Source organism: Triturus cristatus, chromosome 8 (assembly GCF_964204655.1).
Source record: "Triturus cristatus chromosome 8, aTriCri1.1, whole genome shotgun sequence".
NCBI lineage: Eukaryota > Metazoa > Chordata > Amphibia > Caudata > Salamandridae > Triturus > Triturus cristatus.
The window spans coordinates 278,356,509-278,381,717 of record NC_140591.1 but is presented as its reverse complement, the minus strand read 5'-3'; the positions used below and the strand labels follow the sequence as shown (position 1 = coordinate 278,381,717).

Sequence of the window (25,209 nt, the reverse complement as noted above, 5' to 3'; positions counted from 1 at the left end):
CTCACGACCTGTCAGCAGCACGTGCAGAGGAAATGGATCTAGCCCTAGTGAAAGGAGCGGCCAGCAAGGTGGAGGTCAAAGTGGAGAAAGCGGACGCAGTACGGAAGAAAGAACGACCACCTAAGCCCCACGACCGGCGAGCCCCCGATCCAGCCAGGTCGTGTGGATACTGCGGGTACGATGAACACCCCCTCAAGGCGTGCCCAGCCCGTGGGAAAACATGCACCAACTGTGGCATCGACAACCACTTCGCGTCCGTCTGCCGCAGGAAGATGCAACGGAGCAGCCACAGGCGGGACAAGCCGATGAGGAAGCTAGTGCGGCACTATCACACACATCCTTATCGCAGCCACGGCCCAAGAGAGAACCAGTCAGGGAGTACCCAGAATCAGACACTGAGTCCGACGATGAGGGAGAAACGTACCTCATATCGTTTACCAGAGCCCTCAAGAGCACCCGGCGACCTCAGCCGCGCTGCGACATTCTGATTGCCGGATCAGAGGTGAACGCTGTGATAGATACCGGAGCGTCAGTGACAGTTATGGGGGTGCAATAATACAATCGCCTCAAACCACGGTCAGAGCTCCGCCCGTCGAAGGCCAAGATATTCGCTTACGGAAGCGACACGCCGCTTCCGCTGAAGGGCAAGATGAGGGTCGCAGTGCAGTCAGAAAAGGCGGAAATCGTCATCGACATTCATGTCATCAACCAGGAAGTAGACACACTTCTTAGCGGCCATGCGGCCGAAGATCTAGGACTGATCTCGTTCCTCAGAGTAGTCCAAGACCGACAAGTCGACGACTTGCTGGGAGAATTTCAGGGCTTATTCTCGGGCCTAGGAAAAATCAAGAGGCCACCAGTACGACTCCACATAGACACTGTGGTGCAACCAACAGCCCTCCGGCACCGGCGCATCCCGTTTCACCTACGCCCATTAGTAGAAGAGGAACTCCGACGGCTGGAGGAACAAGGCGTTATAGAAAAGGTTACGGGGCCCACACCCTGGGTGTCACCAATGGTCATAGCCGAGAAACCACGACAACCAGGGAAGATCCGGCTATGTATCGACATGCGCCTCCCGAACAAGGCCATCACAAGGGAGAGGCACATCACGCCGACCATGGATGACATTGTCTCTGACCTAAATGGTGCCCGATGGTTCTCGAAACTGGACTTATATGCGGGGTACCACCAACTCACCCTAGCCAAGGACAGCCGGTACATCACCACCTTCAGTACGCATTTGGGTCTACGGCGATACAAGCGCCTTAACTTCGGGATCTCGTCGGCGGCTGAAATCTTTCAGAACACAATTAGAGACATCCTGGTCGGGCTGCCTGGTGTCCTGAACGTGAGTGATGACATCCTCATTTACTCCAAGACAGTCGAGGAGCACTACCGACACGTCAGGGCCACCCTCACGCGCCTCCAAGAACACGGAGTCACCCTACACCGGGAGAAGTGTCAGCTGCTCCAACAGAAGATCGAGTTCTTCGGCTACGTTTTTACCAAGGAGGGCATCCAAGTGGACCCTCGAAAGTCGCTAGCCATCAAAACAGCCGCGGCACCCGCGGCAGTGGCGGAGGTACGCAGTTTCCTAGGGATGGCCACATACTGCGGAAGGTTCGTCCCGAATCTGGCCACCCTAGCTGAGCCCCTGAGATGCCTCACCAAGACAGACGTGGCGTGGCAGTGGATGGATGCCGAAGAGCGAGCCTTCGAAGCGATCAAAGAAGCGCTTCTAGATCAGACAACACTGGTCTACTTTGACCCGACCAAGAAAACCGAAATCCTAGTGGATGCCAGCCCCGTAGGGCTAGGGGCAGTCCTGACACAAGAACAGGAACCGGGACAGTGGGCAACTCTGGCGTACGCTAGCAAGGCCCTCACCGACACGAAGAAGCGATACTCCCAGATCGAGCGGGAGGCACTGGCGATCCGGTGGGGCTGCCGCCATTTCCACCTTTACGTGTGCGGGCACCCATTCACAGTGGTGACGGACCACCAGCCACTCGTGCCATTGTTCCGGGGAACAGCTCCACACCCGCCCCCACGCATAGAGCGGTGGGCCATCGGTCTGCAACAATATCACATGACTGTAGTGTACCGGCCAGGGGCCAAAAACCCGGCAGACTTCCTGTCCCGTCACCCAGAACACGACAGTGCACCCGAGTACAGGGACACGGAGGACGACGCCGAGGAACACCTCGACATGGTGGCGGCACTGACGTGCCCCAGGGCCATTACGCTTGGAGAACTCCAAGAAGTAGCCGACCAAGACCCCGTGATATTCAAGGTCAAGAATACCATCCTCGAGGGAAACTGGCAATCGTTTCTACAAACAGCAAACTCGTGGGCCAGTGGAGACCTTGAGAATCTTCAACAAATGTGGAAGGTACGACACGAGCTGAGCGTGACCAGAGGGGGACTCCTTCTACGAGGGTCCCAAATCGTCATTCCTAGTGCACTCCGGACAAGAGCGACCCAGTTAGCACACAAGGGGCACCAAGGTACAGAGAAGATGAAGGCCCGGATGAGGGAGAAGGTCTGGTTCCCGGGCATGGACGACTACGTCACCGACGCCGTCCGTAGCTGCCAGTCATGCCAGCTAACAGGAGAAGCCCAACCACCGGCGCCCATCATGACTGAAGAACACGGGCACGCCCCCTGGGAGAAGATCAGCGTGGACTTTGGGAGCCTACCTGATGGGCGAGTCACCCTCGTCATCATGGACAGCTATTCAAAGTACCCTATTGCGGAAGCCCTACCGTCCACCGCATTTGTCCACGTGAAACCTGCCCTGGAGAAGGTATTTGGGATGTTCGGGTACCCCGAGGAACTGCGGAGTGACAATGGACCCCCGTTCCAAGGGCACGAATTCGAAGAGCTCTTGAGGACACACGGCGTCAGACACAGGCGTATCACCCCGCAATGGCCCCAAGCCAACGGGGAAGTGGAGCGCTTTATGCGCACCATCTATAAGGTACTACGTATCGCAGTGTCCGAACAACTGGACCCGGAACAAGAGCTACAGCGATTCCTAGGGGAATACCGCAGTACTCCCCACTGCTCCACCCGACAAGCCCCCTGGGCGCTGATGTTCCAAGGAGCTCGCAGAGATGGGCTACCAGTAGCCCCAGGCTGGGTGGCACCACCTTTCAGCGAAGAAGAAGCGTTCCGAAGGCGCCAAAGGCGAAACAACAGAGTCAGTGAGGCTCGGAGGGCCGTAACCCGAGAAGTTCAAGCAGGTGACACAGTGGTCCTCAAAGAGCGTCGGCCAGGAGGAAAGTTTAAAACTCGTTATGGAAAGGGATACTGGAGAGTGGTCGACCGGCGAGGGACCATGGTGACAGCGCGTCGAGGGAGAGACCTGGTCACCCGGAACATATCGTGGTTCAAGGTGGTGAGGAGGCCCGCAGATAACCATGAGACAGCAGACCTCGATGTGGGCCACGACGTGGGTGACGACGCAGGGGACACATCCTGCTCCGACCCACGGAGCAACACAGACTCTGAGCCAGGTGGCGCCGAAGGCACCAGAGGTGGACCAAGGCAAGAGATACCACCGGAAACCTCGGCCCCCGGCGCCTGAAGGGCCACCAGGTATGAGCTGAGGGAGAACCCCAGGCCCAGCAGCCGGCTGAGAGACTTTGCGTGCCAAGTAAGTGACGCAGCGAAGTAATAAAAGAACTGTCGTCAAGGACTGAGTTGAGAAGGGATGTTACAGTTAGCGCTCTAGCGTTTCCGCTAGAGCGCTGTCAAACGCGCGCAGGCTGCGCTCACGTCAAGGACGTGGGCGCGTACCTATAAATAATAAACGGGCGGACGAACGGCAGTTCGCGCCCAACTAGCAGACTGTGTGTGTGGTCCATCATTGCACTGCAAGCGAGCGAGGCCTCCCCTGGGCCCCCCAGGCTAGCACGTGAACACCCTGGGCATTCCCCTTCCCAGGCAGACGGCAGGGGTTAAATCACTACAGGTGGGTGTGCCAAGATGCTCCTGCACAGCGAAAAGGACATGAATGTGGGCATCTTGCTAAAAGACACACTTGTTGAAAGGATCGTTTTACGGATTGCTGCGTTCACGCGTTTCTGGCCCGTGCAGACACAGCCAGCTGTTCTTTGTGCCGAGCAGGAAAGGGACCCGGGATCTGACATGAGGTGGGATTCATCCATCTGCTGCGATGCAGGGTCATTGGCTGCAGCCCAGTTCAGACTGCCAGTGCGGTCCAGCACATCTCCTTAAACGGCCATGTGCAGCCCCTCGTCTGCCTCTGTGAGAGGAGATCCTTGCGGAGGGGCTGGAGGCTTGTGAGCGCGTGTGAGACCCAGAGCCGGCAGCTCGTCCCTTCTGCCCCCTCCATGCTTACTGCAAGAGGCGAGACCGGATGCAGCTCCCGAGAACGGCTGTGCGGGCGCAGGAATCCCAGACTGAGCTCCACAGGTAGTAAGTATTTCAGTGGCGCAGCCAGCAGCCTCCAGTGGTTACCTTGCGAGATAGCAATACGATAGACTCGAGATCGAAACAACCACAGGGTTGAGCTCTTTAAGTAAAACACATTGAAAAAGCCCGTTGTTTTGTCTTTAAATAGAGTAAACGTTTTAGCAGAGCTTCATTAATATATAACTTAGGTGCAAAACATTCCAGGGCAGGTGCCAGCAACAGCCATAAACATATAGTATGTGCATCTGCAAAGCTAGAGGTGGGCGAGCCAATACATGAACAGGGAGAGCCGAGCCCAGGGCCGGACTGGGAACCAAAATCGGCCCTGGCAAAGTGCTCGGCCGCCAATCCCCCTCCCCCCCCCCCCCTTTGGGTGGGTGGCGGCCGAGCTCTTTGCCTGGCCCGGTTTTCGGCCGATTTTGTTACAGGGCCGATTTTGCAGCTATGCTGCAAAAACGGCCTTGTAACAAAAGCGGCCCCTAGGGGCCCAAAACCAGCCCCCACCGGTGCGGCGCACCGGGGAATTGCCCGGTACTCGCTACGGCCAGTCCGGCCCTGGCCGAGCCAAGGGTCTGGCTTGGCTCTTAGAGCCCGTGCACGAGCCGAGCCCTGACATTTTATTGCATGTAAATCAGAGGCGCAACTAAGCCAAATTTCGGGGGGGGGGGGGGGGGCTAAGATAAAATTTCGGTGGGGGGGGGGCAGAATCTTTTAAGCCATAGGCAGAGTGGAGCTGCAGGGGCTCTTAGAAGGGGTGAAACAACAGCGAGGCCTCATTAACATGCAAATGGTCTTTTAAAGACCTGTGAAGTGCTCGGGTGCGGCTGTGTGTGCGCCGGGAAGCTAGCTGTCTCATCCCGGGCTGCCACACGCGACGGGGGGGGGGGGGGGGGGGGGGCTGAAGAACTGTGAGTCCAATGGGTGTTGCGCGCCTGATGTAAATCATGCAATAAACATCGTATACAAATATGATCGTCCCTGCATAATTCAAACATCTAAATTTCATTAACACGCAGCAGTGTTTCACATTAGATGTCATCCCTACCGTAGAAAGCGTTGGTTAACAGTGATAGCTTTTAAACATGTAAGTAGACATGTTCATGTCCCTGCCTTAACGGCAGTGTCACTGATGGACTCAGTGGCAAAGCACTGTGTCCTAGATTTCTATCACCATGCAGCAGCAACACTACTATTAAATTAAACACAAGAGGTTTTTGTGGCCTGCAAACTCGCATATTTGAAGGGCGTCTCATAAGTGACAATGGAGGCGTGGTGAAATGTAGTATTTGTCAAGGGTCACACAAGTTGGTGAAGCGAGGAAGCCGGTGTCGATCCCAGGATTTTTTGAGTCCGCATTGTGGAGTTCAGCCTCTAAGCAGGCCTCTCGGTCTCTAGCCCGCTTTGCATCGAAGGTCACTGCCCCGTGTTTCATGCCTGGTGCGTGAGGTTAGAGTGTGGTTGCAGGCAGAAGCCACACCAGGGCTCAGCTTGTTTTGGGCTCGAGGATCAAAGAGAACCGAGAGCTGAGCCAGAGCCCGGCATCTGGCTCGAGCCAGGCTCGAGCTTTCAGTGCCTCGCCCACCTGTATGTCAAGTGCACGTTCATCTCTTGACGCCGAATAACAGTACAATTCAGTTGGGGAAACACGCATCTCATTTTGTCGGCTTCAGAAGGATGAAAGGCTGGGTAGACACACCTTGATGTGATTCTGTAACAAGAGGGGTCTAACGCAGAACCCCTGTGAGACAGGATTTGTCCACTGAGCCACCTGTGGTAGAAAAAGAGACAAATGCACTCAAGACACGCAACTCTTACCTGCCTCCGCCGCCTGCCCGCCCTCCTCCCACCCCCAGATCCCCGCCAAGCCACAGGTTTAGCACATCAGTTCGAGCTTCCCATAAGCAGGCAGGCAGCGCACCCACGGTAGATGAGAGCCGGCCCGAGCACAGCTCCCGCAGCTCGCCCGCTCTTTGTTCAACGATGTCAACCACCCGGGAGGCAGTCGATTTAGATGGCAGTCCGCCCCTGCGTGACTCACTTTTCCCACATAACTCTGGTCTAACAATGCACAAGCAACAGGTCCCGGCTGTGATGGAGCCCGGGATGCTCAGGGAGGCCGTTCCCGCGCATGCACACCGTGGACGGTCGGTTCTCTGGCTGCACGGAGCAGCAAAACCGAGAGTGTGGAGGGTGAGACCACCAAGGGGCGGGGGAGGGGGGGGGGGGGGTTGTAGTATGTACAGGACATCTCTGGGGGAGGGCGGTCCACGGGGGATTGTATTCTCTACAGGACATCTTCAGGGGAGATGTTCTGTACAGGACCCCTTCATAAAGGGTCTTTTCTTCTAGTTTGGTACCATCTGCCTATTGGTCGTGCCCTCCCCTTATGGAAGCTTCTGTCCTCGTTGTCTTATTTAATTCTTTAATTATATGCGGTAACAAAAGTCAATTGCATCACCCTTTTGTTTGATTCAATAAATAAATGTTCCTTTATTTTACAAAAATATATGTATTATTCACTGTCATATAAACAACCTACACAGCTACAACAAAGCCATGTTTTATTCCGTACTCCGCTCTCTTTTAAGCTAAAAAAAACCGATTAAGCATCATTTTACTGCTAAGAAGCCATAATAGAACTTACTACAATGAATAATTTTGACGATGTTCAAAAATCAGGGAATGTCCCTCTTATTAAAAGATGCCGGGCATCACTTGGGTCGTGTGCCATGTTGCCTATGGATTGGGAGCCGGGGGTTAAAGTAAGGGCTGCAGAATAAAGCACAGTGGAGGGTCGCCAGAGGTCCTGGTAAGCACTTCAAGACCGGCCAGCAGGTGTCTGTGGGTTCTCTCGTCGGCGGTTCTTTACCTGCCCAGGGCTCGTTGCCCAAGAGGCACATTATTACAGAACTCTATCTTTTATTGTTTCATGCAATTATGGAAATGTACGTTTTCTATGGACTCTATCGCTCTTTTTAAAAGCCAATCACAACTGTTCAATGCTCTGCTGTTTGTATAACCCAAATGTCAACATGGCAACTATGTCATCAAATCAAATCCTACAGAGTCTTCTCCTCTCCCCCTCTCTGTATCCCTATTCCGCGCTGACGCGCTCTGTCTGTATATTTATTTATTTATTTTGCCGCTGTACTTCTATGCATATGTACTGTTTATCCTGAGTTTCAGAAAATTCAATAAAAAAGACTTGAATTAAAAAAAGAAATGAGTTTAAGGCAGTGCAGAGCAGAGCAGGGGGGGCACAAAGTAGGCTAGGGCCAGGTGTACAGTGAGTGTGTCATAAGGTGGGGCTGGGCGGGTGATATAGTGTACAGTGAATGAGCAGAGCTAGAGGGGGCAAAGGAATACAAACTGGGTGAGGGGGCACAGTGTGGGTTACAAGGCCACATGGTCAGACTGGCCTGTGTGTAGCCTGGCAGTGGCCGAAGGGGTGGGCGGACAGGCCAGTGTGTGGGACATTTTTGGGCTGTTTGTGGCCCTGTTTATGGTCTGGTGAGACCGTTTTTTTAATGCTATTATAACAACCATTGCCTGCACTAATACAGCTTTAGTGCCCACTCACTGTTATTATAATGCTATAGACTGCTCGTGAGAACTGACGACTAATGTCAATTGTCTCCTTTCGTCTTTGTTTTCTTCGTTAGTGAATCTTAATAAAATGTGTTAAAAATTGCCTGCAGCAAGCAGACATGTATGTAGTCGCCAATACTTTGCAAAACACCTATACAGCGTGTCTTTAGAAGCTCAAAACTGACCTGATTTGCAAATGTGGGCCACTTTTTTGGCTATCTGATTCACTAATTGAGGCCACTGCTAATTTGGTGCCCAGCCCATTTTTTGTCCCAGTCCGACCTTGAAAGGTGTTACAGTGGTGAGGTGCCACAGTATATAAAGGGAGCACAAAGTAGTGGGGGCAACAAAGTGGGTGAGAGGACGGAATGGATGCAGTGACAGAAAAAGATGTAAGCACAGTGAATAACAGGCCATGGAAAGGGCAAGCGGCCACAGATTGGCTAGGTGGCACATAGTCAAAGAGGTGGCACAGAATGTCAGAGGGCACAAAGGGGCTCAGGTGGAACCTGGCGAGAGAAAGGCTCCAAGTAGGCGAAGGGGAGCAGAAAGAACAAGAAAGCCAGAGAGAATGTGGGAGCACACAAGGAGCAAAAGGCGGAGTGCGTTCAATGGTGCAGTTTGGGTAAAGTCAGGTGGAACACACTAGGGGGGTGTGAGCGCGCAGGGCTGTTGGAAATCGGCATTACAAAAGTGCGCCCAAACAGTGGGTGGATCAGTGAGGATGTGAACCTCAAAGTGTATCAGGTAAAAAGTCCCTAGAGATAAGAAGTTTTTCAAAATACAGTCAAAGAGAAAGGACTGACTCAAAAACGGAGTTTGAGAATAGAAATTAGAAAAACCAAGAATGCATTACAAAATGTAAAAGTAGAATACAAAAATTGTAAATTCAAGCGCAGTGGTAAACTCATTTGATTACATAGAGATCATGTGCCGTGAAGGTCGTTAAATGCAGAATAATAAAATAATTGGGAAAAATGATAAGTCTCAAATGTGCAGTAAAATCAGTAAAAATTCGCACAGGATCCCTAGGAGAGGGCAAAAGAATCTCAAGTGTTCTGGCTCACTCCCAGAATCAAGGGTTTTAAACACACTTTCCTTCCAAACTTGAATTAATGCAATACAGCGCGCGCCAGTGGAAGGACCATGATAATGTTGCAAAAATATTTTTTCTGGCAAGCTTTTCGAGAACAATGTCAATCCAAAATAAACAATCCACATCTTGCTGCACATAGTATTTACAAAAAAAATATATATATATATATATATCCCTCAACTCGCTCTCAGCATCCGCCTTTTCAGGAAAAACGAGCGTGGAGAAATCTGTGCAATATTATTTATTTAATTGCCAGCTCTGCCAGAACGCGTTTCGGGCGATCCCGCCCTTGATCACATGACGAATATATATATATATATATATAATATATATATATATATATATATATATATATATATATATATACACACACATAATTAATGTTATGATATGGCATCCATTTTGAACAAAATGGCATTGAGGCCTAACTGAGGCATAGGTAGCCTAAGCCAAAAAAACACACTTTAACACATCACAATTATTTCGTTTCCATTGCAAAGCTCCCCGTCAGTATGCAGCTGTGAATTGAGGCGCAGGACAACTATTACTATTGCACTTTTTAGTGTAAACATGCAAACGTTTCTACATGAGTGTCAAATGGTATTTGTAAAAATAAAGAGTAGGTGTGGGCAACGGAGTGTGTGAGGGGTTCAGAGTAGGTTAGATGATTACATGTGAGAAAACACATAAGAGGTGCAGGGACACTGTGAGCCAATCGAGTGTGTGAATGGTCCCAAAGTGGGTATCAAATGGGGCACTTTGTGAGTGAAGGGGCAAACAGTAGGCAAAAGGCACAGATGAATGAGGGGCACAGTAGGTGGGGGGTACAGTGTAACTCTATCTGGGACATGAGAAACAGAGTTTGGGGTCGGATGTACTAGCAACATCAGTCTCTTTGTTAAATGGTAGCGGCAGTTTCAGTCGGTATCCTTTCAAGTATTTGCCCGGCGGTAATCGCCTCTCATACCACTCGATAATTTACCAATAAAAGAGGCAGGCGCTGGAGACTGGAAGGCAGGAAACAAGGTTTTATTCCGTCGGAGCAGAACACATCAGATCAGACAGCAAGGTATCGTCACGAGGTGCTCTAACTGCATCTCTGAGACCTGGTCTCTTATACACTGGTTTATTGCTTTATCATACATAGTACATTCTTGAGATTCCCTTGATGTGCGGGGAAATATCCCCTGAAGCCCCGGCTCAGATCCGATCCCACACATGGTTACAGTAGAGGTTCCCACCCTACCCGCAGTGGGAGATGGCTATCGCGCAGCAGGGAATTCCGCTAATTCCCGGGGGTGTGTGCAACCGGCCGGGTCTCAGGGGGTAGGGGCTTTGATTCTACTGTAATCCCTTTGATGTGGGGTGTTTCCCTTACAGTAGGGGCAATAAACTGCATCCGCAGGGCTAGGTGATGGCCTGGGACCAGTTCAGACAATGGGGCGCAGGGGAAGGGGGGTTATCAAAGGAGAGGCATGACCATGTATGGGTTGTCGGTCGGAAGTGGTTCTGTAGCAGGGTCGCGCAGAAGGAGAGGGTTTATGGCCTGTATGAGAGAGCGGGGGTGGCCGGCGCGCGGGGGATGCTCGCAGCGCCGGGGGGAAGCGCTGGCGATCGAGAGTGAGCGGGGAGAGAGAGTGGGGTGCCTAAAATGGCGGCCGTGCATTTGCTATGCGTGGCGCTGGGGAGAGGCAAGATGGCGCAGATAATGTTCAGTTTGCACGCTAAATTTCCACAGTCCTCCCTTTTAACATGTCTCGCCAGCTTGCCTAGTTTGGATCTATCCCCATAATACCCCGTACCTCCACCTCATTCAGAGCTTTCATCCGCTCAGTTTCAAAGTCCAAAGTCTTAGGGCAGATGCAGTTCATAAAAAACGAACATAAAGGTGGCAGACACTGAATCCCCAAGCAACATCCACATAGTATCATGATTGGTATGAGGATAAATGAAAACAGCCTCCATCCCCAACCTTTAATAGCGTCCCAAAACCAACTCCCCAGCGACCATTCTTCTTGTTCTTGATGGACCTCTGTGGACAGTCTGCGGAGGTGTTCAATTGCTTTGTAGACTGAGGGTGAGTTATCCGGTATGTAGGTACAACAGCTGGACCCAATGATGCGGCATGCTCCTCCACGGTCAGCCAGAACCACATCTAGAACAAGGCGGTTCTGGAGAGCCACCAGGCGGACGGCCTGAAGCTCAGCGGTGTTGTTGGCGAGGGCGCCAGCTGTAATGTTCATTGCTGTTTCGACCGCCTGGGTTAAGTGGCGGATGGCACGGCTGTTTGCCATCGGACCCCAGAGCGGAACAAGACCCTTTACTGCGTCCATGAACTGTGCTCTGGTGGAGTCGGTTTGTACAATGTCTTTGGCACGTTTCTGTCGGTGATGGTTTGCTGGAGCCACATACGTCGGAGGAAGGACAAAGGCGATGTAGCAGGTGCCTCCCCAACCTTTCGGGAGCCAGGTGTAGGCCTTAGTACCACACACGAAGTACATATTCGGGGAGGCAACAAAGGAAGGTGGGTCAACTGAGTCCAATGTTCGGGTGATGAGGCAGGAGCTGTGGCCCACCAGCTGTGCCCCCAGGCCTTCGAGGCATACAGATCCAGTGATGTTGATGACGGACAGGGCCACTGTTAGGGTGGCGGCTGTCCGTTTTCGGAGGTAAGAGAAGGTGGGTCTGGCTGGATTGTTGAACACTTGCATTTCAATTCGTTCTTTGGCGGGGATGTCCATGTGAAAGGAAGTGTTCGATCTCAGAGGGCAGAAGAGGGCGGAGGTTCTACCAGTTTTGTTCAGCCAGAACCCATGGTAGAAGTGTGACATGGTTCTGCCGGAAGTGGCATTGTCCTTGTAGCTCTCCTGCAGGAGGATCAGCCAGGCGAGGCAGGAACCATGGACGGAAAAAGGTGAAGGGATGAAGGGGATTGAGTGCCCAGTGGCATGGGGCAGCAATCCACAGATCCAGCAGTTAGTGGCGTTGGTGGCAAGATTGTGTTGGTGGAGTAACTGCACAAAAGAGTTATTCCAGAACTCCTTACGCCTTTCTCGGAGTTGGGGTGAAAGTGAGATCAGATGGTGTTCTTTCGTGGGGGTAGTTTGAACGGTAGTCAGCAATGTCTTATGAGCGGGTGTGCTCTCCTCCATGATCCAGAAGGTGACCACGAGGAGAAGGCAAAAGAGAAGGGAAATGAAAAGTGCTATTGTCTTAAAGCTGTGCATTCGGTCAGTCTTTGAGTTTTTGAAGTGGATCTTCGGACGTCCGGTTGCTTCCATCATCTTCATGTCGGGCGCTTCCATCACCTTCAAGAGACTCGGTAGCGGGCAGAACCACAGACTTTGTTTTAGTTTCTCTCCTGGTGGCCTTTGAGGTGCCTAGGCTACCGTTCTGAGATTTCCACTTAGCCTGTGGTCTGCTTAGCCGAAGTTCTCTCCTTTCGTCGCAAGTTATACCCTTCTTTGGATGGCACAGTGGGATCGGGATATTCAATCAACTCAAGTGTCTCTGTATCCGGGCAGCGGCTCAGGGATGGTCGGTCTTTGTCCAGAAGTTCCTCTTGGGCGGTGATGTTGTCCGTGGTTGTCAGGGTCGGTGATACCTTCTTGCAGTGGTGTGCGTGCAGCCAATTGCGTTTCCCCTCCACTCGAAGAGCTGTTTGGGTGGTGATCAGGACTTGCAGGGGGCCCGTCCACCGGGGCTCCAAACTCTTGGTGCGCTGGAAGTTACGCACTAAGACGAAGTCACCGGGTTGGATGTCGTGTCCCGGGCCCCTGGAAACATCGGGAATGGCGTGCAGCACCTGCTGATGGATAACAGACAACGTTTTAGTTAGATTGTACAGATAATCAGACATGAGGACGTCCGGGACGTCGTGGATGGATGTCGGTTTTGGTGCAGTCCAAAGGTTCATGGGCCGCCCGAAGACGACCTCGTAGGGGGTTAAGTGGTGTTTGGTGGGGGTGGAACGCATTGATAGCAATGCTAGTGGGAGAGCGTCTGGCCATCTTAGTCCTGTGGTGGCGACTATTTTTGCTATCTTAAGCTTCAATGTGGCATTGTGTCGCTCAACCAGGCCTGCAGATTGGGGATGGAAGACCGCATGGAACTTCTGTTTTACACCCAACCCTTTTAAGATGAGTTGGATAACTTCGGCTACGAAGTGGGGGCCATTGTCGCTCCACAAAATTCGACAAAGGCCGTATCGGGGGAAGAATTCCTTCAGCAGTACTTTTGCAGTAGTCATAGCGGTGTTGTCATGGGTCGGGTAGGCTTCCACCCACTTGCTGAAGGCACACACAACGACAAGCACATACTTTAAACCTTGGCACCTTTCTAGCTGGACATAGTCCATTTGTAGGACTTCAAAGGGGTGATTGGGGACCCCAAACCCTCCCCGGGGTACAGCAGTTCCTTTCCCAGGGTTGTGTTGGAGGCATACTAGGCATTGTTGGACCAGACGTTTGGCTGAGTCTGATATTCTGTCGTTGTGCCAGACTTTGGAGATGAGTTCGATCATGGGGGCAGACCCTATGTGTGCGGGGGAGTGTGCCATGGTCAGCATGGGGATCAAGTATGAGTCGGGTAGTAACCATTTGTTCGAGTCTTTAGTTCGCCAACAACCGTCATCGTCCTTCAATCCCACCCGGGCCCATTCAGTTAATTCGTGTGGTGTGCTGGCTAGTTGGATATCCCTAATCGTTTCCCTAGCATCTTTCCATTTCTCAGTTTGTGACCTGGTCACGTACATGCGGGTCGTGGACCTATTCTCGGCTGTGGTTCGGGCAGTAATGTCAGCTAGTGCATTTCCCTGACCTATAATGTCTGTCACCTTCTTGTGTGCCTGGCATTTGATCACAGCTATCCGTGTGGGGAGGAGGACTGCTTCGGTCAGGGCAGAGACTAGATCTCCATGCAGGATGGGTGTGCCATGAGAAGTCAAGAATCCCCTCTCTTTCCATAAGAGCCCGAAGTGGTGAACTACCCCAAAGGCATACTGACTGTCTGTGTAAATGTTTGCGGTTGTCCCTGCTGCCAGGATGCAGGCTCGTGTGAGGGCAATTAGTTCAGCCGCCTGTGCGGATCGCTGTGTGATGCGGGCTGTCTCAACAACTGTTCGAGCTGTGGTGACTGCATAGGCAGCTGAGGTGGTGCCATCAGGGAGCTTGATGCATGAGCCATCCACCCACAGTTCTCCGTCAGGGTCCGGGAAGGCAGTATCCCGGAGGTCAACCCTACTCTTGGTTTGTTCGTCGGTGAGGGTCACGCAATCATGTATAGGGGATGCATTGGGGTCAGCATCAGGGAGAGGTAGTAGAGTAGCTGGATTCAGAGTGGTGCATCGTTTCAATGTGATATGGGGCGCAAGCAGAGTCAGTTCATACCCAGTCAGTCGTGCGCTAGTCAGGTGTTGAGTCTTGGTTTGGTTCAGGAGGGTATCGACAGCATGGGGTACCAATACTGTGAGGGGGTTCGAGAGCACGATCCCCTCACTTTGCCGGATAGAGACAGCAGCGGCGCCTACTGCTCGAAGGCAGGCGGGCAAAGCTCTGGCTACGGGGTCAAGAGTGGCAGAGAAGTAGGCACAAGGGCGTTGCTTAGGGCCTATGGACTGGGTTAGGACAGACAACGCACATCCCTCCCTTTCGTGGGTGTAGAGGGAGAAAGGTTTAGTGTAGTCTGGGGTTCCTAGGACTGGGGCCGAGCAGAGGGCGTCTCGTAATTCTTTGAAGGAGGATTGACATTCAGGTGTCCAGGGGAGGGGGAAGGGGACATCCTTAGCCAGCAGGGAAAGCAGAGGCTTTATGGTAAGACTGAAGTTTGGCAAAAACTGTCGACAAAAGGAGGTGAGGCCCACTAGGGATCGTACTTGCTTCTGAGTTTTGGGAACAGGGGTTTCTAGGATGGTTTGAATTCGGTCAGGGGTAAGTTTCCTCCCGTCTTTGGATAGTAGGTGGCCTAGATAAGTTACCTGGGGCTGGCAGAATTGCAATTTCTTTCTGGAGACCTTGTGACCGTTCTCCGCAAGGAAGCGGAGGAGGTGAATGGTGGCTGTGACGGCGAGAGGAGTGGTGTCGGCCGCCAAAAGAATGTCATCAACGTACTGTATCAACACCACTCCATCGGGTAGTTGGACTGCATCCAGTTGCCTCTTGAGGGCTTGGCTGTAAATACTGGGACTCTCAGTGTAGCCTTGGGGTGCCCTGCAGAATCTGTACGAACGGGCTTTTAAAGTGAAGCCGAACAGGTAGCGGCTGTCTGGGTGGATGGGGATGGAAAAGAATGCGTTCTTGAGGTCAATAACAGTAAAGATGGTGGCAGTGGATGGAATCAGGGTGAGGATGGTGGTGATGTCTGAGACTACGGGGTACTGGGGTATGACTACTTTGTTAACCTCTCGCAAGTCAGCAATGAAACGGTAGGCTTTCTCATCCCCCTCGCCTTGCTTCTTTACAATGGGTAGGATAGGGCTGTTGCAAACATTACTGACTACTTCTTCTACCACTCCTGCCTCGACCAGGGACTCGATGATTTCCACCAATGCCTTCTCGCCTTCGGGTGATATCCGATACTGTGGAAGCTTTGGGAGCACTGCGTCCGGTCGGACGGTTATGTGTACCGGGTCGATCACCATGCGCCCTACATCTGAGTCGGTTTTAGCCCATAGATGTGAAGGTAATGTGTCGAGTAGGGACATATCAGCATCGGTTATAGAGAGCATACGCCGTGTGTGACAGGGTCTGGACAGATCTGGGTTATCGTGTAGGATGACTCGAACTCCGTCTGGGGAGCATCTGATGGTGGCTCGAAAATGCTTTAGCAAATCAAGTCCCATAATAGCATCGGGGGTGTTGGAGGAGAGCAGAAAGGTCGTGTCAGTGGTGTTGTCTTCTAAGTCAAAGGAGATTGGTGTTGATAAGGGGTTAGTGGAGGGCGTTCCGTCAAAGCCTATTGAGGTTACGTGTGAGCCAGACAAGGGTGCCCTAGGAATCAGTCGTTTAGATAACGCACTACGTGTCGCCCCAGTATCTACCAGGAATGGAGATTTTGTGCCCAAGACCTTAGCGGTGACGTAAGGACCTTGCTGGTCAACACGGAGTTCGACTGGATCCCTCCCTTGCCCCTGGCGGTCCTATGCGAAGTCATGAGTGCTCTCGTAGTCGGACTGCTGACACTGGTTTTGGCGGGGGCGATCAAAGGTGTTTGGTCTGCCTGGCCTGTCGTTGATGGTGTTGTTCGTGTGCCCTCGTCCCTGTCCTCTATTTCTGGGGTCATATGCTGTGTCTCTGGGGTCCCTATTCTTGTTCATTTCCAGAAGGACCGGGCACTGGGATTTCCAGTGTCCGAACCCTCTACAGAACGCACATTGATTTCCATCTAAGTCTCTCCGTCCGTTGTAGGGTGCAGGTGTATGGTCTCTAGGGGGTAGCTTTCTAGGGGCGGTTGGTTGGTAATTCTCTTTCGAGGGTTCCCTTCCTATGGTCACCCCTTGCAACTGTGCTATCATTATTCTCTCCTTCAGTTCCTTTTTCTTCTTCTCTGATGCCCTATCGTTCTCGTTTTTCTGATTTTCGTAGTATTGGGCCATCTGGAGAATCGCTGCGGGTTTGGAGGCTGCCCAACTACTCTCGCTGGTCTGTAGCTTCTGGGAAACTTCCTGTGACAGACCCTTTACATAATTCTGGACAAAGAGGTGGTGTCCGGTTGCGGTGGTCATGTCTTGGCCACTGTAATCGGAAAACACAGTCTCGAATCGGGAGAAGTATTCAGACACATCTTCCTGGGGTTTCTGGCGGCAAGCCGTCACTATCGACCAGTCTACCTTTCTTTCTGGGATTAGAGTCTTCAGCTTTTGTACAATCTTGTCTGGGAGCTCTAAGATGGCTTTCGGGGGTTTCTGTCCTGGTTCTCGCTGTTTATCTATGGTATCGAGTTGTATCCAGGTATATCCGAACGGCTCAGCGTGGTCAACTTTCCGGATTTGTTTCCACACATCAGCCGGCAGGCATAGCCCAAAGAACAAGTCGATATCTGCTAGCGTCATTATTGTTGAGCCTAAGGCTGTACCCAATTCAGTGTAGAAGGCAGTCGGGTTCTTTCTCAAGTCGGGTAGAGTCTTTCTAAAGGTCAAAATATCTTGCCGGTCCCACGGCTGGTAGACCCAGTTATATACAACCCTTCCCTTCGCATCTTGGTGGTTGATGTCGTCGTGTGTTCCCTGACCCCGTGGGGGGACCCAGTAGGGGGCAGCTTCTTTAATGGGCATCATGGCATCGGCCCTTCCTCCCTGGGGCTTAGTTGCTATGGGGGGTTTCTGTTGTGGTGGTCTGTCCATGTTCTTTAAGGTGTCGGTAGACCTCGAGTGTACGAGTGAAGAGGTTCGTTACATCACCCTCTCTTTCTTCCCCAATGTCTACCTTCCTATATAGGGCCGCTAAGCCTTCGGGACCTTTATCGTGGTACCTATCCTCATATGCATTCAGGGCATGATAACAGAGCCGTACGACGAAGTGTCGTCTGCGGCTGTCGGCATACGAGTTATACACGTCTGTTATATACTCCTCACTTTCTTTTCGTTCCACCAGCGTCCCTACTATCTTGTCAATTCCTGCTCGTTCATCCTTAGTCGATTCATTCTGGTGGACTCTCTCTTTCCTATCTCATGGTCGACTGGCGTTGTGGTTGACGTTGGGTTCGGCACAAGAGGCTCAGCCGGCGCGGAGGCCGTGAGGGCCGAGGCCCTTGTACTGCTTTCGCTCGTGTTCGGGGGTTGTGGGTGTTGTACTATTGATTGGGATGGTGCATACGGAGGGGGCATGTAAATGATCGGAGGACCTAACAGTAACTCGTCATTCGTTCGCTGCTTGGAGGACAACTCAGGGTAGAGCAAAGAAGGGGTCCTAACAGCGTACTGGCCTGAGGTTTCGGGTTCCTGTCTTAGTTTAGTTTCCCTTCTCTCTTTTATGTCTTCTTCTAACTTTCTAGCGGCAAGGTGAGCTGCCTTTCGTAATTCCTTTTCTGCTTTTACTTCTTCCCTCTTTTTCCGTTGCGTTGCTTCTTTGCGCCACATGCCGATACTGTCAAGCATAGTAGGCGTCGTCTTATTGCTACGCAGAGCTATTTCTAGCGCTTCTATCTTATGGTCGTCGAAGGATCCCATCAGTGGCCACTGACTTTCGGGGTCCTTCTTGGTATATTTATGCCACAGCTTGCTATAGGCTACGGCGACTAGTCCATATTTAGTGAACATGTCCTTATTAGGGGTGCCTTCCAGTGGAGCCGGATGGTTCACCTCTAATAAGCGGTCCGGGCAGAACCAACTACCAATCAGTGGGGAGAAGATAGGCATGACGGGTTTCAACGGGGACAAAAGTCAGCACTACCTATCTTTTCACTGCTTGCAAAGACTAGACAGAATATCTCTATTCTTCGTTATTTGTAAGCAGAGAATACCTCCAAAGAACCAATATCGAACAACTAGTGTTCGGACAATCAATCAATCAATCAATGGGGAGATAAAGATAGGCACGACGGGTTTCAACGGGGACAAAAGTCTGCGTTACCTACCCTTCACTATCTGCAAAGGGAGAGAGAGAGAGTATTTCTACTCCTCCCCGTTTGTAGACAGCGAATATCTCAAAGAGAACAATCAATGAGCACAATCAATGAGCAATACTAGTATTTCCAGAGCATTAAACAATCAATCAATTATTTCTCAATTTGTCGTGTATCACGACCTTACCCGGACCGCGTGGACAGTTTCTCGTCTTCCGCCTCCAGCGCCCGATCGTCCTCTACTCTCCGTATTTGCCGCGGCACTCCTGATGGTTCCCAGTCAGGACCGTAGATCACTCGAGAGAGGTCTGCTCGGAACCAGTGAAGTTCGGATGATCGGCTGCCAGACGAGGGTCTATTGGGCAGGAGCTCTCCCTATCGTTGCAGTCGTTCACTCTGTCGTCGGGACCTCTCCCACTGGATCCACGTGTCGCTGATGGGCCCCACGTTTGGGACGCCAATTGTTAAATGGTAGCGGCAGTTTCAGTCGGTATCCTTTCAAGTATTTGCCCGGCGGTAATCGCCTCTCATACCACTCGATAATTTACCAATAAAAGAGGCAGGCGCTGGAGACTGGAAGGCAGGAAACAAGGTTTTATTCCGTCGGAGCAGAACACATCAGATCAGACAGCAAGGTATCGTCACGAGGTGCTCTAACTGCATCTCTGAGACCTGGTCTCTTATACACTGGTTTATTGCTTTATCATACATAGTACATTCTTGAGATTCCCTTGATGTGCGGGGAAATATCCCCTGAAGCCCCGGCTCAGATCCGATCCCACACATGGTTACAGTAGAGGTTCCCACCCTACCCGCAGTGGGAGATGGCTATCGCGCAGCAGGGAATTCCGCTAATTCCCGGGGGTGTGTGCAACCGGCCGGGTCTCAGGGGGTAGGGGCTTTGATTCTACTGTAATCCCTTTGATGTGGGGTGTTTCCCTTACAGTAGGGGCAATAAACTGCATCCGCAGGGCTAGGTGATGGCCTGGGACCAGTTCAGACAATGGGGCGCAGGGGAAGGGGGGTTATCAAAGGAGAGGCATGACCATGTATGGGTTGTCGGTCGGAAGTGGTTCTGTAGCAGGGTCGCGCAGAAGGAGAGGGTTTATGGCCTGTATGAGAGAGCGGGGGTGGCCGGCGCGCGGGGGATGCTCGCAGCGCCGGGGGGAAGCGCTGGCGATCGAGAGTGAGCGGGGAGAGAGAGTGGGGTGCCTAAAATGGCGGCCGTGCATTTGCTATGCGTGGCGCTGGGGAGAGGCAAGATGGCGCAGATAATGTTCAGTTTGCACGCTAAATTTCCACATCTTTGTACCGGCAGGTGGAGAATCCCACAAAACCCGGATGTCTGGAAGAGGGAGATTTGTGTCTCTTGGCATCAGCATCTGCAGTGTATAGGGCAGGGCAGCCTTTTCAGCTTGTCAATCTTTAAAAGTATAGAAGAATTGTGAATTTTGGAAACTGAGACTAAAATAGTGTTCTCTTTTATGGGAGTGTAGAGGGGTGTTACAGATTGACAGAACAAGGGAGTAACACCGAAATATGCAGGCCAAGATTAATATACACTTAAAATGGAATATACACATCTTTAGACTAACTATATCTCAGTGATATGTCATCATTTTTATGGTAAACCATCATCATGGGTGCATGGGTGTTTATACAGTTTGCAGTGCTATAAAGTGCTGTAAAACGGTTAAGTCTAGCTTGTCTCTAGACCTTATGTGATTAACCTACTTTCAGAGCCAGCAGCAGTATGGAGGCCCATAAAATGCTTACTAACATGTATCACGCTTACATGTGTGGAGTTTGAACCTTTAAAGGGGAAGCACATGGCACTGTTATAGTGTCTTGAGCAAGTAGGTTATTTACGTTGTTACGTTGTTTTTTTCTCTGGCAACAGCACATATGCGCTTCCTTTTTCCACATTAACTTTAAACTTCAGGGTGCATTTGTGTGTTTGAGTGAATTTTGGGATGCCCAGGGCTCACTAATCTACATGCATTTTCAGAGCTGTGCTGCTGTCTCCTTAACCTTATGTGATCAAAAAAGGGCTTTCACAGTACTACTGAGAAAGGGGCTTAGGCTCCACCCACACGTTGGTTTTCCAGAGTACAAAATTTGACTGGGCCGAAGTTATGTTCAACCACTAAAAAGAGTGCGTAGGCTCCACCTTTTGACTTGCGGCAAAGCTTATACTTAATATAGCAGGACTGAGCTTGTTATGGTGACAAACCAATGATCATGGCTATAGGCCTGATGTGTTTATTACAGAATATTACAGAAAGGGCAGTAGGGTTGATGTATTTATTGTGAAAACGATATGTTCAATCAATCAATCAATCAATCACTGCATTGCATTTGTAAAGCGCGCTACATACCCGAGAGGGTCTCAAGGCGCTGGGGAGGGGGGGGGGGGGGGTGCTACTGGTCGAAGAGCCAGGTCTTGAGGAGTCTTCTGAAGGCCAGCAGGTCCTGGGTCTGTCGTAGGATGGTGGGGAGAGTGTTCCAGGTCCTGGCGGCGAGGTAGGAGAAGGATCTGCCGCCGGAGGTGGTTTTTCGGATGCGAGGGACTGTGGCGAGGGCGGGGTTGTCTGAGCGGAGGCTTCGGCTGGGGGTGTGGAAGCTGAGTCGGTTGTTGAGGTAGGTGGGTCCGGTGTTGTGCAGTGCTTTGTGTGCGTGGATCAGGAGCTTGAAGGTGATCCTTTTGTTGACGGGGAGCCAGTGCAGGCCTCTCAGGTGGAGTGTGATGTGGCTGCGGCAGGGGACGTCGAGGATGAGTCGGGCCGAGGCGTTCTGGATGCGTTGGAGTCGTCTCAGGAGCTTGTTTGTAGTTCCTGAGTAGAGGGCGTTCCCGTAGTCGAGTCTGTTGGTGATGAGGGCCTGGGTAACGGTTTTTCTCGTGTCGAGGGGGATCCATTTGAAGATCCTGCGGAGCATACGGAGGGTGTTGAAGCAAGACGCGGAGACGGCGTTGACTTGCCTGGTCATGGAGAGAGTGGAGTCGAGGATGACCCCCAGGTTGCGTGCGTGGTCCGTGGGTTCCAGGGCTGTGCCTAGTGAAGTGGGCCACCAAGAGTCGTCCCAGGCTGATGGGGTGGGTCCGAGAATGAGGACCTCTATCTTGTCTGAGTTCAGCTTCAGTCTGCTGTCCTTCATCCATTCGGCTACGGCCTTCATTCCTCTGTGGGGGTTAGCTTTGGCGGTGTGGGGATCTTCGGTGAGGGATATGATCAGCTGGGTGTTGTCACGTAGGAGATGATGTTGAGGTTGTGTTGTCGTGCGACGTGGGCGGCCATGTAGATATTGAACAGCGTCGGGCTGAGGGAGGATCCCTGTGGGACGCCGCAGATGATCTCGGTGGTTTTGGAGCGGAAGGGTGGGAGGCGGACGCTCTGGGTTCTGCCGGAGAGGAAGGATGTGGTCCAGGCCAGGGCCTTCTCTTGGATACCGGCGTCATGGAGGCGTGCTGATAGGGTGCGGTGGCAGACCGTGTCAAAGGCTGCTGATAGGTCCAGGAGGATGAGGGCTGCTGCTTCTCCTTTGTCCATCAGGGTCCGGATGTCGTCAGTGGCGGCGATAAGGGCGGTCTCGGTGCTGTGGTTGCTGCGAAAACCGGATTGGGAAGGGTCCAGGATGTTGTTAACTTCGAGGTAGCGGGTCAGCTGTTTGTTGACAATCTTCTCGGTCACTTTTGCCGGGAAAGGGAGCAGGGAGATGGGCCGGAAGTTCTTGAGGTCCTTGGGGTCCGCCTTGGGCTTCTTCAGAAGGGCGTTGATCTCGGCGTGCTTCCAGCTTTCTGGGAAGGTTGCTGTCTCGAAGGAACAGTTGATTGTTTTCCGGAGGTGGGGCGCGATGGTTGCGCTGGCTTTGTTGAAGACGTGGTGAGGGCAGGGGTCCGATGGGGATCCGGAGTGGATGGAGTTCATGGTTTTGATGGTGTCTTCGTCGCTGACGCTTGACCAGACGGTCAGGTGACTGGTGCGAGTGGTAGTCGCAGGGGTGGTGGACTCGGTGGTGGGTGCGGGGGGGTCGGAGTTGAAGCTATCGTGGATGTCGGTGATCTTGCGGTAGAAAAAGGTGGCAAGGGAGTCGCACAGGTCTTGAGATGGCGGGATGTCGTTGGTGTAGGAGCTGGGGTTGGAGAGTTCTTTCACGATGCTGAAGAGCTCTTTGGTGTTGTGTGCGTTATTGTCTAGGCGGTCCTTGAAGGCGGTCTTCTTGGCGGTCCTGATGAGTTAGTGGTGTCTGCGGGTGGCGCTCTTGAGGGCTGTGTGGTTGTCTGGTGTTCGCTCGTGGAGCCATTTCTTCTCCAGCTTCCGACAGCTGTGCTTGGAGATCCTGAGGTCCTCGGTGAACCAGGCGGCTTTCTAGTTGGTGTGGTTGGTTGTAGAGGTCTTGAGATGGGCGAGGGTGTTGGCGCAGTCTTTAATCCACTGTGTGAGGTTGGTCGCGGCAGTGTCTGGGCCGGTGGGGTCGGTGGGGTCGGTGGGTGGTCTCAGGGCGAGGGCAGTAGTCAGTTGGTCCTCGGTGACCTTGCCCCAGCAGCGGCGTGGTAGCTGTTGGTGCGGTGGTGTGTGGTGGGTTTTCTGAAGGTGAAGTGGACGCATCTGTGGTCGGTCCAGTGTGATTCGGTGGTGTGGTTGAAGGAGACGTGGGGGCTTGCGGAGAAGATGGGGTCGAGCGTGTGTCCAGCGGCGTGAGTAGGTGTCGTTACGAGCTGTTTGAGTCCGAGGTTGGCGAGGTTGTCGATCAGGGCGGTGGAGTTGGCGTCGTTGTTGTTCTCGAGGTGGAAGTTCAGGTCCCCGAGGAGGATGTAGTCCGTGGAAGCGAGGGCGTGGGTGCTGATGAGGTCGGCGATGGTGTCACTGAACTGTGGGCGGGGTCCGGGAGGTCTGTAGATGAGAGTTCCTCTGAGGGTGGTGTTGGGGTCGGTGTGGATCTAGAAGTGCATGTGCTCGGCTGTGGTGAGGGTGTTCATGTTCGTTGAGATTTTGATGGAGTCTTTGTGGATGATGGCGATTCCTCCTCCCACACCGTTAAAATCAATAGGTATTTAACAATGAATTGTTATTGCTCTCTATTAAAGCCTAAAGATACGTTTTTTGTTACATGAAATCTCACAGATTGCAATTGTAGGTAAGGGCTCTGGTGACCAAGCGAACAAATGATCGGGGTAAAAGTTATGTACTACGATGATCCTTATTAGGCTCTTTTGTCAATAGTGATTTTGTTTGCTTTTTCAATTTTGACTGTATGTCTTATGGTTGCCTGTGGGAAAGCTTATGCTCAGTACAGTAGGCCTGAGTTGACAATGGAGACAGGCCAATGATGAAACCTGTAGGGCTGATTGGTGCTGAGAGAATTGATTTTTCTTCTACATTGAATTGCTGAGAGAATTGATTTTTCTTCTACATTGAATGGTTGTTGGGTGTTCTTTTGACTCTACCATGAAGCGCTGGACAGCTGAGGGGCCAGTTAAATGTTTTCCAGAATGCATCAGCCTCAGCAGAAGGAAGTCCACGCTTGCTGATCTATGAGCTTGTTGTACATCAGAGTATCCAGTCCTTCCACTAATTTGGTGGTAGGCCTTGATATCGATTTCTAAGATTATGGTGGAGAGGAGAAGAGTAAAGCAGAAGTGGTGTGAGGTGTTTGGTGCTGGGTTGATGAATCATTCTCTATTCAACTAGGAGTGGAGAAATTGGCCTGGAAGGACTGTTCCAAGATGTTCACAACTGAAATGATCTATAAAAGTATGGTTTGAGCTATAGAAGCACACGGCTTACAAAGAAGGCAGTTGAAACCACTTCTGACCTTGAGGTGCTGCTGAAGTGCATCATATCAATATCTCATACTTCACTATGTAAAATGCTACATTTACTTACAAGGGGATGGTGTTTTATTTTATATCCTACGTCACCCTGCCCCTGTTCCCCTCTTATAGCACTCTGCCTTCGGATCCACAGTGTCCCTACAGGCTGTGGTCCTCCGTATGTTCTGGGACACTAATGGGTTTCATTTAGGGAGTTGTATATGCTTCTGCTTTCGATGCATTCCACTTTCTCACCTATTTGTATTGTCATGGTTGCGCTAGTGGATGCTGGTCATGGTTTGTGGTTTAGAATAAACATGCAAATGTCAATGGTGTTCTATGAATAGGTCGTGCCGCAAAGCATCCAGCCACAACTGGGTAAACTTGTTCTTTCTTTTCCCACCTAGCGTTTGTTTACTCAGTAGGCCCGGACACTGTTGTCTGGGTGTAGGCCAATATTTAGTGATAAAAGTATGTATAGGTGCATACAGGAATATAAAACAAATTCTTCAGAGACTCATTGGAGTAATAACCCCAAGTAACAGTAATCCAAAAAGATAGATTAATTGACATTTTTATGAGTTTTTGGTTTGTTATGCATAAAGTTGTCTACTTATCTTTAAAGATTTTAATGTATTTCCGCACAGTTTATTACGCTGCATGTTTACCCCCATCTCGTTAAGGTGCAACTTATTTCTCAAAGGTGCCAAAC

The 25,209-nt window shown here is 51.6% G+C and overlaps 1 protein-coding gene across 4 annotated transcripts in view; it reads left to right on the top strand.

The window, feature by feature from the left end:
- The window catches only part of EXPH5 (exophilin 5), a 533,865-nt gene that overhangs the window by 316,532 nt on the left and 192,124 nt on the right, over window positions 1–25,209 (top strand). The window contains exon 1 of one of the 4 annotated variants that reach the window (XM_085621527.1): window positions 4,276–4,446. The exons of the other annotated variants lie outside the window; for them this stretch is intronic. Within the exon in view, the coding sequence (XP_085477653.1) occupies window positions 4,388–4,446 (59 nt within the window). The 5' untranslated portion in view covers window positions 4,276–4,387. Of the gene's footprint in view, window positions 1–4,275; window positions 4,447–25,209 lie in introns of those variants that run through there. 4 annotated transcript variants of the gene reach the window in all.